The 11,808-nt window shown below is 45.4% G+C and overlaps 1 protein-coding gene across 2 annotated transcripts; it reads right to left on the minus strand.

Moving 5' to 3' along the window:
* Nucleotides 1-1,335: 1,335 nt before the first annotated feature.
* On the minus strand, nt 1,336-9,416 carry LOC118858738 (POU domain, class 5, transcription factor 1-like). Of its 2 annotated transcripts, none has more exons than XM_036769341.1 (5): nt 9,075-9,416; nt 4,900-5,020; nt 4,444-4,574; nt 3,498-3,659; nt 1,336-1,596 (listed from the first exon to the last, which is right to left on the minus strand). In XM_036769341.1, the coding sequence occupies exons 1-5, from the start codon at nt 9,414-9,416 to the stop codon at nt 1,336-1,338; spliced, it is 1,017 nt and encodes a 338-aa protein (XP_036625236.1). The 2 variants fall into 2 exon arrangements, with proteins under 2 accessions (XP_036625236.1, XP_036625235.1); XM_036769340.1 differs by having other exon boundaries at nt 9,057-9,416.
* Nucleotides 9,417-11,808: the final 2,392 nt, after the last annotated feature.

Below are 11,808 nucleotides of genomic sequence, written 5' to 3' on the forward strand. Positions count from 1 at the left end.
ATTTCACCCTAGAGTTAATAGGGAAAGCAAGGAAGACAGTTCAAAAACCTGTGCTTTAGTACTATCACTTTGGTAGGTTAAGTAGCTTGCCTGCCACTAGATGGTCTTTGTGCATGGAGCATTGATTGGTAAAAACTCGGGGCGGGGGGGGCGCGGTGAGGCCCTATACTGGATGTCTAAAAGCACCTTCTAGATCTAGAGCCATGAGCAACTTGAAGCTATTGAGGATTTCTGGTGAGTTCCATTGAAGGAAGCCCTCCATATATAATAGTGCACTTTACAAATATGATCTCACTGGATCCTCACAGCAACCCTGGGAGGTTGGTGGTATTATCTACATTTTAGAGATGATGAAACTGAGGCAGAGGTTACTTAACAGTGACTTGCCCAAGGTCACACAGCTAGTAAGTCTGATACCACATTTGAACTTGGGTCTTCTTGAATTCAGGCCTTATGCCCATTTGGGGGTATCTTGACAGAGATACTGGAGTGGTTTACCATTTCCTTCCCCAGCTCACTTTACAGCTGAAGAAACTGTGGCCAACAGAGTTAAGTGACCCACCCCACCAAGACACACAGCTAGTGAGGTCAAGTTCGAACTCCAGTCTTCCTAGCTCCAGGCCAACCACTCTATCCACTGAGCCACTGAGCGGTGTTGTCCTAGTCGCATCAACTTGAGTATATAATGTTCAGTTTGTGATATTCCATTGTATGTGGACGAAGAGGATGAAGCACGTGAAGATCATAGTTATATGGCACAGGCAGCTTAATGTATATACTGTTAAGACTCAGGAGTCAGGATGACCCAAGTTTGAATTCCACCTTAAGACACCTAGAGCAAGCATTTAACTTCTCTTGCCTCAGTTTCCTCTACGTTACAGGGTTGTTGTAAGGATCAAATAAGCTGACAATCAGAAAGGTCTTTGCGTACCTTAAAGTGCTATATAAATGCTAGCTACTACATAATGAATGGTTGAAACAACCAGGAACGTTTAATTTGAAGGAGTCATAGGGGAGACCCAAGATGGGTCTTTAAATATTTGATGGGCTTTGATTCGATTAGACTTGCTTTTCAAATTGCTTTATTTAAGAGTTGGGAGATGAAAGAGATGTGGAACTAACAAACAGCAAATTTCCCAACTTCCCTCCCACCCATTCCCCTCAAAAAAAAAATCTGTTTATGAATCTCTGAAATATTGATCCCATCCTTCCCTGTTCCTAAATATTCCCAGGATACAGAGAGCTTAATCGTCCAACTCCCAGACCTTAAAACAATTTGTTGGGTTCCTCATCTCTAGTCTCTCACCTCCTCTGCCCAAGGATGGGCTAAGCCCTTCAGCTTGAATGCATGGTAGAGCCCAGAGGGGTAACAGGAAGAGAAGAAAATGCATCCCCCTCTGTGAAAGGAGCTGGGGAATAGAGAGTGGTGAAATGAGGGCCTGCATAACTGGGATGAGTGAATGGAGGGCCTGGAGCTAGGGGGAAAGGCATAGGTCCACCAGGGAAGGAGCCAGCTGCCTCGAAATCTTCTCGGGGTGAGTTGCTATTGCTGCGTTTGCCCTTCTGACGCCGGTTACAGAACCAAACCCGGACAACCTAGAAACAGGGAGAGAATAAGTGTAAGAGAGAAAGAGAAAGAAAATGTTGAGTAAGAGACATGTTTATGCAATGGATGATTGGGGAAAAGAGGATGAGTTTGAAACCAATTGAAGGATGAAATATCCTGGTGACATTGGTTAGGCCTGTGGGTGACCCCACTTCACCCCTTCCCTTACTTCTTCCTTCAGTGAAGAAAGAGGATTTTGAAAATTGGATAGGGCTTAAGGTAGAGCTAGGTCAGTGATCATAGAAGAAAATCACTATTCTTCAGAGGACAGAAAAAATAAAGAGGAAAGAAGGTATGGAAGCATTACACCACGTCGTACATCTCTACTACTGCCTCAACTTCATCGTGTACATTATGTATAGTCATCCGTTGAATGCAACCCTATTTATGTCACTGGAATTATGATGGTGGTCCTAAATTCAAGTGTAATCTTCTATTCATCCCTTTCTTTCTATATCCCACCCAAGTCCTGAACAATTCCTCCTTTGTTAATTCTTTCACATATATCCCCCCCTTTCTCGCCATTCTCACTGAAACCACTGTAATCTGGGTTGCCATTACTGTGTAATTTTTACCCTGAAAGCCCACTTTTCTACCTCCTGTGTCTGCTCTTTCTCTAATCCCTTGCTCCCCCCATTATGAAACCAGGATAATCTTCCTCCCCACACTCCTTTTACCCATAAGGTCATGCCTTTTGTCAAGAACTGACAATAACTCCCTGTTTTGTACTGCCTGCCTTAAATTCATCTATTGCAGAAAAATCGCATGCCTCCATGACTTTGTCCTATTTGCCCTTTTCTTTATCCTTCCTTGTTTATCATAAATCTGTTGTTGAGTCACTTCAATTGGGTCTGATTTTTACTGACTGGTTTTCTTCTCAAGCTCATTTTACAGATGAGGAACTGAGGCAAATGGGGTTAAGTGACTTGCCTAGGGTCACACAGCTAAGCTATTAAGTATCTGAGGCTGGATTTGAACATAAGCCCAGTTCTCTATCCACTTCACCACCTTGCCGCATCATGAATCTATCCAACCTTTTTTAAGGGTCCACTTCCACTATGCAATCTTTCCTGCCTCCTTTCTTTTCCAGTACCTGACCTACTACATCCCACTCAGTCCCAAACACACTAATAGTTTTTAACAATAAAACAAGTACTCAATGCAATCCTATTTGTTGAATTTAACTATAGACAAACCATATATTTTTCATGTTTCATGGGTTTTAGCTTATCTCTTACGCCTCTCTCTCCAAGTGTCTGCTCTGCCCTCAATCTCTTGCTGATCCTATCAAGTCGACTACCCATCTCATACTAATAGTGTCTTAAAATAATGCTGGCAAAATGGCACCTATCTAGTGGCTGGTTCTGGTAGTGTAGAATGTTAGGAGTTGGAAGGGACCTTAGAACTTGGTTTAATGTCAAGAGCACTCACTGGACCAGGCATCAATCAGGAGACTGGGTTTGTTTCAGCTCTGCCATTGTGTGCACTGGGACAGTCAGTTCACTGCTCTAGTCCCTTATTTTCTTCCCTGGTAAGAGGAGATCAGACTAGCTCATCCCCAAAGTCCTTTCTGCCGCTAGAGATGTATGATCCTTTGGCACAGATTTCAGCCTCCTTTCTGTTACATTCCTAGTGGAGTCATCTGAAGTTTGACACCTCGAGCTTACTTCCTTGGGCTACCAACTACCAAAAGGTAGGAAGGGGTGGCATCTGATTGACAGGCTTTGTAGAGTATCCATGGATTCATTAAGAATGGTCCATGGTAGTGATGGTAGGTTCAGAAAGTCAGAGATGAGGGAAAGAGGTGGTAAAGAGTCAGTGAAGGAAGAATAGAAGGAGTCCAGAAGATGACCAAGAAGGAGGAGGTGGGGTATTTGTTAGCAGGACTCACATCTTTCTCAAGGCCCAGCTCCTCGGCAATATTGCTGATCTGCTGAAGTGTGGGCTTGGGGCACTGGAGAAACATGGTTTCCAAGTTTCCCCGAACGCCATTCTCAATGCTTGTACGCTTCCTCTTTCTGGCTTGTTGAAGGACTGTCTCAGCCTTGCACAGCTGAGGTAAGAAGGGATGGAAAGCAATAATGAAAAAAACCAGTAAACGTAAATTGAGTTCTCTCTTCAGGAGGATAAATGTTCAGAACAACAGAACTTGCACTATAGGGGTAAAAGCAGTAATAACTCATTTATTATCAGTAATATCAGTTCACACTGAGAGAGCAGTCTTAATCATTCCCATTTTACAGGTAGGAAAGCTGAGTCTCAAAGATTCATGTCAACAAATAGTCCAAATTTACTGAGGTGACAGACTGAAACTGGACATTAGGGGCATGGACTGGTGGAAATAGAGACAAGGGAGGCAGCTAGGTGGCGCAGTAGAGCACCGGCCCTGAAGTCAGCAGGACCTGAGTTGAAATGTGACCTCAGACATTTGACATACTTACTAGGTGTGTGACCTTGGGCAAGTCACTTACCCCAATTGCCCTGCCTTCCCCCTCCAAAAAAAAAAAAAGAGAGAGAGAGAGAGACAAGGACACTAGTACACTCTGAATCTAAAAGTACATGGGTGTGACAGGAAAAATGGTAAACAGAACTGGATTCAGGAGAGCTAGGTTCAAATTCTGGTTAGGATACTTACTATAACACCTGTAAGCAACTCTCTAAGCCGTTGTTTTTCTTGTCCATAAAATGGGGTTAATATTGGCACTACCCACTTCACGGGGTTGCTTTGTAAATCTTAAAGCACTATATTAATGAGTTAAAAGAGAAATGATCCACTACTCCTCAGGCTCATTCCACCTCTACCACCATCCCACTGCCCCTCAGGCTCTGCCCCTTACCTCCTGAAGGTGGTCATTGTCATCTGCAGCTTCTAGCCACTTCTGTAGCAGAGGTCGGAGCTTACACATGTTCTTGAAGCTGAGCTGTAGTGCCTCAAAGCGACAGATGGTGGTCTGGCTAAAAACCTTGCCTGAAGTTTGGGGAGGGATGAATTGGTGTTGGGGGAGCACTATAATCAAGGCAGGCCTAAGGCCCCCTGTTGCCCTCAGGAACTCTTATCCAACCCTTCACTTCTGCCCTCACTGTAGACCCCAACTCCTCATTTTCCCCACCTGTCTGTCCAGTTCCTCATTCTTTCAAGGCTTCAGGGAAGAGGCCCACAGTCCCATAAGTCCCCCCAGCATCCAACTCCCCCCACCTAAGGTAGGTATGGATCCAGGAAGTTCTGTCCCTGCTAACAAATGAGGCAGTGGAGAAAGTAGTCCTCTGGGTGAAATGTACAGAAAAGGACCCACCAAAGAGAGCCCCCAAGGTGATGCCCACATCAGCCTGGGTATAACCCAGAGTGATCCTCTTCCGCTTTAGCTCCTTGGCAAACTGCTCCAGTTCCTCTGGGGAAGGGGTCTCCTGTGGCTGCTGTGGAAGTTTGAACAGGGGATTTCAGAAGAATAGAAAAAACTTAAGCAAATAGGAAGTAGCACTCACACCACATCTGAGACTGATGGAGATAAGGTTATCTCCTTTCTGTACCATTCCTCAGAAAGTGAATAAATGAACCGCCCCGGGATCCCTTACCCCAACTAACTCCTTAGAAACAAACATCTAACAATTTCCCTCCTTTCTTTAATCACCTGTATACATTCACTTACCGCTTATTAAACGCCTACTATGTAAAAGGCATCTGGGTTAATATCCAATCTGTCACCAAATACTGTTTACTTACTATACTTTTATTGAGAATTTTATTGATAATACTATGTACTACTTACTGGGGGCAGGAAAACCAATAATACACAATGTCTGTCCTTAAGGAATACAACCTAAGGGAACAGTGATACACAGATATAACCAGAACACAAACCAGGATTTATTTAAGTGCTTATTAAATGCTTTGGAAGTTCAGAGGATGAAGAAATTTTTTTTTCCTGTCTTGGGAGAGAGGAAGAAAGAGAATCAGGGAAAGGCATGAAAGATCATAGAATCACAGATCTAGGGCTGAGAGGAACCTTAGAAATCATCTAGGCCGACTCCCCCCATTTAACAAACAAGGGACATTGAGGCCCAGGTGTGAGGGGACCCTCACAAAAGTGTCAGAGGTAAGATCTAACACAGGCCCTGAATCCAAATCCAGCATGCTGCTCTCTACTACTGGTACAAAGTTGCTTTTTCTCCATTCATGAAAACAGGGGAGAAAAAGGGTTCAAACAAAAGCACAGAAATAAAAAAGAACAGGGAATGTTTTAGAACAAAAAATAGTCCAGTGTGGCTTTAAGAGAGCAAGAGTGAGGTTGAAAAGGCAGGTTAGAGCCAGATATACAGGAGGGGAGCAAGGAAGATTTGTTAAAGGAGGTTAGGTGTGAAGGCTAGGTGAAAGGCTATTTTAACAGTCCAGAGAAAGCTAAAGAATTCCTATCCTTGGACCCTAATAGCAGAAATAGAAAGAATGATCCCAGACATGGGGCCTGGAAGTAACGAAGGGGAAGAGAGGGAATATCAGTACCATTAAAACTTGGGAAGTCATATGAAGAATAGGCTGGGGATAGGAAAAAAGGATAGGTTCAATTTCTGACATGTAGAAATTCAAAGCACCAGAGGGAACATTGAAAAAAAAAAGTCCCATAGGCAATTAGACATTAAAGCAAAGTTGAGATGTGAGAACATGACTAGAGAATGAAGATTTTAAGTCACCCAGGTGACCGCTGAAAAGCTGGGAGTAGACCAGTATTTCTTTATATTTCAGACAGAGGTTAAGTAAGGTCACACAGAAAATAAATGTCTGGTCTTCCTGACTCCATCCATGCCTGGCACTCCACTGCTGCCACCTAGCTGAAAGATTGAGTCCAATTCAAGAGATATTTATTAAGGTAGCGGTACTGAGGATACAAGACTAAAAACAAGCTTGGTAGGAAGGTTGAGGAGAAATCTGGCATTCAAGAAGTGGTTGATGCTTATTTCAGTGGAAAGACCAGGAAACAGCTTGTTGGGGTAGAACGGCCAGCAGGCAATGTGTTTTAGTGAGGAGTCTCAGTGTAGATAGAGAACATATAAACTACTTCCTCCACTTTCGTTCCCATTTTGAGAAATTTGATGGTGAATGGTCACTTTTTAAGCACTGTTTATAGGAAAGAGGAGATCTGATAACTTTGCAGGTAGAAAGGAAGAAGAGGAAAGGTGGAGATTGAAAATGCCAGAGGGAATGATCCTGGAAAGTGTGAGATAGTGATCAAATACTAAGGTTTGTGTGGGGTGAGAGATATCCTTCCTTGTCCTCTAAGACAGGAAGGATAGGATGAGTAAAAAGAAAGAAATCTGGATCCAGGGAAGAGGGACCGAGATGAAACTTTTCAGCCAAGTTACAATAATAGTTACCATATTATATATACAACTGATTATAATAGCATTGATAACTGGTACCGAGTCTTCATCCCACTACAGCCAAACCGGCATGCTGAGGCCAGATGAATTTTCCTAAACAGTGTTCTCATCATTATTCCTCTATATATACATGTATCCACCCCCACTTTTTGTATGAAACACCCCAAGTCCTTGGCTGGGCATTGTTAAGATCTTCCACAACACTACCTACCTACCTACCTACCTACCTACCTACCTACCTATCTATCTACCCAACCACATTTCCCACCATGCCAGTCTATCATCCCTCTTTATACACATCACTTTAACTTCTTTGACATCTTGCTCAGGCTATTCCAGCAAGGATGCCTCAACCCTCCCCTTCCCCACCCCCATCCAAGTCTTTGGCAAAGCCTAGCTCAGTTCTAACCTAATTCCATAAAACCCTCCCCAGATTCCTTCTCTCCAAAATCCTTTGCAGGAACAAAATAGTCCTAATAGAGTTGATTTTATCATTCTTCAATTGTTTGAAATGTCTAGACTAGATCTCTCCAACTAGATGGCAGGTTACTTGAGAGCAGACACCATATGTCCTTTTTTTTATGTCCAGTCTCGTCTCCCCCCCCCTCCAGCACCCAAGTGAGCACCTTCACCTAGAAGTCAGTTCCTGTCAAAATAATCCAGTCAGTTCTCATCAGGTTACTCCATTGTTCCAAAGCCCTCAGAGACTCCCCTATTGTCTATTCAATACAATATACATTCCTTATCCCTGCCCTCGAGGACCCCCTACTCTTGACTTCAGCCTGCAGTCTCATTTCTCCCTTCCCCCTTTCACCTTCCAGCCAAACTGGAATACTTGGTTGTCTCCTCGTTTCCTGCATGTATTTAATCACACTGCCCCCATATCTGGAATGAATTTACTCCAACTCCTTTGCCTTAAGAAATCTTCCCTTCCTTCAGGGCCTACCAAGTCCCACCTTCTCCTCTATGATGCACTTCCTGTTCCTTTTAAAATTTCTCCCAGCACTTCACCTGAACTTCTCCTTAATAATCTCCATCCTGGTCTCATCTACCAATGGAAGTAATTGTAAGCTTGAGGACAGATATTATGCTTTATTTAATCCTCCTATTTCCAAGTGCCCAGCTCAGTAGCATCTCATAAATGTTTGTTCAACATTTGCAGCTCCCAAGTTGAGGGAATCCATAGCTGATGATTCCATGAATGCTTGGATTGCATATTTCATACAATCCTAAGAGTGGAAAGAGACGTTAGAAATAATTCCAAAGCACTTGTTTTCCAGAAAAGGAAACCGAAACCCAGAAGTTAGGCAATTTGCAGAGACAATGATGATGGCACAGCCAGTTTTCCATCTATCATTACCCCCCAGAATGGCTCTGGAGTCATTCCAACTACATTTTAAGTCCACGACAGATTCTCCCCAGAACTGGCATCCACACCATCCACAGAGATCTGGGTACTCCACCCAAAATAAGATACCAGACAGTCCCACCCACCATTTCCAGGGAACAATACCTTAGGAGAATGGGTGCTGTATCAATCTGACCAGATAAGATGGTAAAGCCTGAGGTCACAAACAGCGATACACCACCACCCAACCCAGTGTCTGGGTCTGCAGGAGACTGCAGAGGGAGGTGAGAGGGGATAGGGGATGTGGTACTGTGGTAGGAACCATACACAATTATTAGGGTACAAACTAAAAAGGGGCTACAGAACATCCAGATGCACCTAAGTGGGGCAAACAGTCTAATCAAAGAGGATTCACGCGTCAGGATCCCTTCAGCAATCCCGCACTCTTCCTTCCTTCCTCCCCGCCTCTGGCTTCAGGCATCTTGTCCCAAGTTTCCAGCCCAGGCTTCTAGTCCCTCTAAAGACCTTGGAAATCTTATTCTACCTCCCCACGTCCATGGCCTGAGCTCCTTTTCCATATGCCAGAAGATGGTGGGTTCTTTTCTGGCCTTTTGAACTCAGGTGTCGCTCACCTCCTTCTGTCCAGACCTCACCCAGATAGCTAAGGTCCTAGCCCTTCCGTCCCCTCGGCGATCTCTGCCTCCTACCTTTCCTCATCACCAGTCTCACCTCATCTCCACTCTCCACCGGCTCAATCTTGGTCACTCGAGCAGTGGCGCGCGGCTCTGGAGAGCTGCCCTCGGAAGGGCTCTCTACCCCCGGTCCTGCATCGCCGTCGGGTACTGCGATCTCCTGAGAAGGCTGAGCCATCACTCCCACACTGGGCTGAGGTTCACAGTAGACCCCCCCTCCCCACATATCATACAAGGGGTGGTATGGGGCCATTCCCCACCCGTCGGGTCCCGGCGCTGTTCCGGCCCCACCGGGTGGGCCTTGAAAGCCGGGCCAATTCCACGTAGGCTCTGAACCTCCGGCCCCGCCACCGCCCGGGGGTGGCGAGAAATATTCAGGAGCCAGGTGTCCGGCCATGCGGAAGCAGGGCACCCCGACCCGGGGTTTTAAGAACTGAGAGCAAAGGGGACAATCCGACCCCTCCCTCCACAATCCCACCCACCCCAGCCTTGACCTTTAGCCCCGCCCTTGCCCCCGCCCTAGGTAGGGGGAGGGGGAGAAACTGAGGCAGGAGCCGATTCAGCATCTAAAGTCACCTAGACAGCTCAGTCGCATTCCTATTCATTCATTAGGGTCTCTCTAATGGGTTTTCTTCGTTTTTCTCTTCTCGACCCAATATTTCCTCTGAACTGTATCTTGTCCCCTTCCACCCCTTCCCACAGTTGTTTCTATTCTTCAGAGATGTGCTCAAAGAGCCAGACTTCTTTTCTCCTGTACCCGCATCCTTCATTCAAGGACCCAGTATCCGTTCCCCAATTGACTGACTCTCTACCTCTCAGGCACCCAGGCAATTAGGTATCTTTTAGTTAATTCATGAATTAAATGTCTACCTACTCCCTATCCATGGGACTGCCTTCCCCCAAATGTCACCTTCCCTCAGTACCCTAGATGTCACTCCATTCCTCTCAGCCCCAATCCTCTACTCAGGGACAGGGCATGGGCATCTGCTCTGAAGCTCAGAAATCCTCACCCAGTTCCCCTCAGATAACCAGGCAAATGTGTCCCAGTCTGCTCTACCCCTCAGGGACCCAAATGTCTGACACCCCACCCCAGTTCCGCCTTCTTTACCTCCCTAGTCCAGATATCCAGCCCCAGGCTATTGGGGGGGAGGAGGGGAATCTCCGGAGTCAGGTTCAAAGGGGCTGACTGGGGAAGGGGTGGGGGAAGGGAGGACAATAGCTTTGGCTGGACAATCCTGATCCCCTGAGGAGGCAGCTCTAACCCTAAACAAGTGCTCAGCCCTTCAATGAGCCCTGATGGCTCCCCTGGGGCCAGCTTCCTGCCCCCCAGCTTCCACTACCTCCATACCCTGAACCTCCCTCCAGGACACAGACACAATTGTCCAGCTCTCTCCCACTTCTCTGGCTTTTCTCCCCACCCCCCCAGATACCCAAGGTCCAAGTCCTCTCCTCTTCGATGTTCTTTTCGCTCCTCCTCTCCACCTCTTCCATTTCAGAAAGGCCAGAGTTCTTCTCCCTTTCTTTCTTATTCTTTTTCTATTAAAGGGACATCGTTAGTTGTTGGCTAGGTCAGTTTAAGATTCTTCTACTGGGGACCAGCTGATTTGGTGTTGTGTTTTGTTTTTCACTTCTCGGGGCTGGCCAGGTAATTAAGAAGTTCAGAGGCCAGGGATATAGGATGCCTCATCTCTCCATAAGGGTCTCTGGCTTCTTTAATCTATGCATGTCAGATTCCTCTTTCATGAAATTTCACCCAACATTCCTGATGTGTTTTGCATGAGATAGCTTTTACTGAAGCTCAAAAGGAAAAGTTGAAATTTTTAGGCACTGGAGAGTAACTCCCCTCCCTCCCCAAATATTCCAGCAGATAGAATCCTCACTTAGCATGTAATTCCTTTGACACAAGCCTGGGTTAACTCCTCCAGGAGAGCTCACACATTATTAAGCCATTATGAGTCATTTACACTTTTGTGCAAATGAGTTTTGGGCCCTGAGAAGAAAAAATGGGGGGGGGAGACAAATTGTCAAGTTGAAGATAATAAACTTCAAAATTCAAATTTTCAAGGAAAATACTTATTATCTATCATAGGCAAGACACTAAATTTTTTATTTTGCTGAGAAAGGACCTGCTCTTTTCCACTAAAGAGCTGTATTGTCACTCAGACTCCAGTTTATATCTTGGCTCTTGTATCTGCTTCTCCCTGGGTGTTAGGGAATCCATGAATTGTGTATTTGTGTCTCCCCTGTGTCTGTCTGGGGTTATAGGTCAGCCTATGGGAACTTCTCTTGCCTAGAGGGTATCAGAGTCTTCTGTCAGTGTCTTCAAGTTTGTGTCTTTGCATTTGTTTCTGGGTACTTATAAAGGTCTCTTATGTCTCCCTTCGTTGTGCATAAGCTCATGAATATCTCTAGCTGTGGGCCACCTGGGTCCCTGGTTTGTATATAGACAGGTATTTCCCTGGCTATGCAGCCTCCTTCCTCCCCAATACATGTACACACATCTGGCTGATTACATACTTATGCATACCTGAGTGTGCAGCTCTATCCCTAAATCTTGTTTTAGTAACATGTTAGCTACTCTTGGGATGAACATTAGGATGTAACATGCCTCTGGAGGTTATTGGAGGAGTTATGAAGTTGGAGCCATATTCACCTCACTTTTCCCTTCCCATATAGGTCCTAGGAGGAATGTATGGAGGAAAGGGGTTATTGGAAGAATCCTAGCAGGGGAAGGAGCTGGGGCCCCTCCCCAGCCATCCTTACCTCCCCTTCACCCTCAGCCATCTAAA

The sequence above is a fragment of the Trichosurus vulpecula genome, chromosome 7 (assembly GCF_011100635.1).
Source record: "Trichosurus vulpecula isolate mTriVul1 chromosome 7, mTriVul1.pri, whole genome shotgun sequence".
In the NCBI taxonomy this organism is placed as follows: domain Eukaryota; kingdom Metazoa; phylum Chordata; class Mammalia; order Diprotodontia; family Phalangeridae; genus Trichosurus; species Trichosurus vulpecula.

Coding starts and splice junctions, on each gene's coding strand:
- LOC118858738 (XM_036769340.1), bottom strand. CDS start 9,416: ATGGCCGGACACCTGGCTCCTGAATATTTCTCGCCACCCCCGGGCGGT. Junction 5,021..9,056: donor CGGTGGAGAGTGGAGATGAG/GTGAGACTGGTG, acceptor AAACTTCCACAG/CAGCCACAGGAGACCCCTTC. Junction 1,597..3,497: donor AGCTGGGCCTTGAGAAAGAT/GTGAGTCCTGCT, acceptor CCCTGTTTCTAG/GTTGTCCGGGTTTGGTTCTG.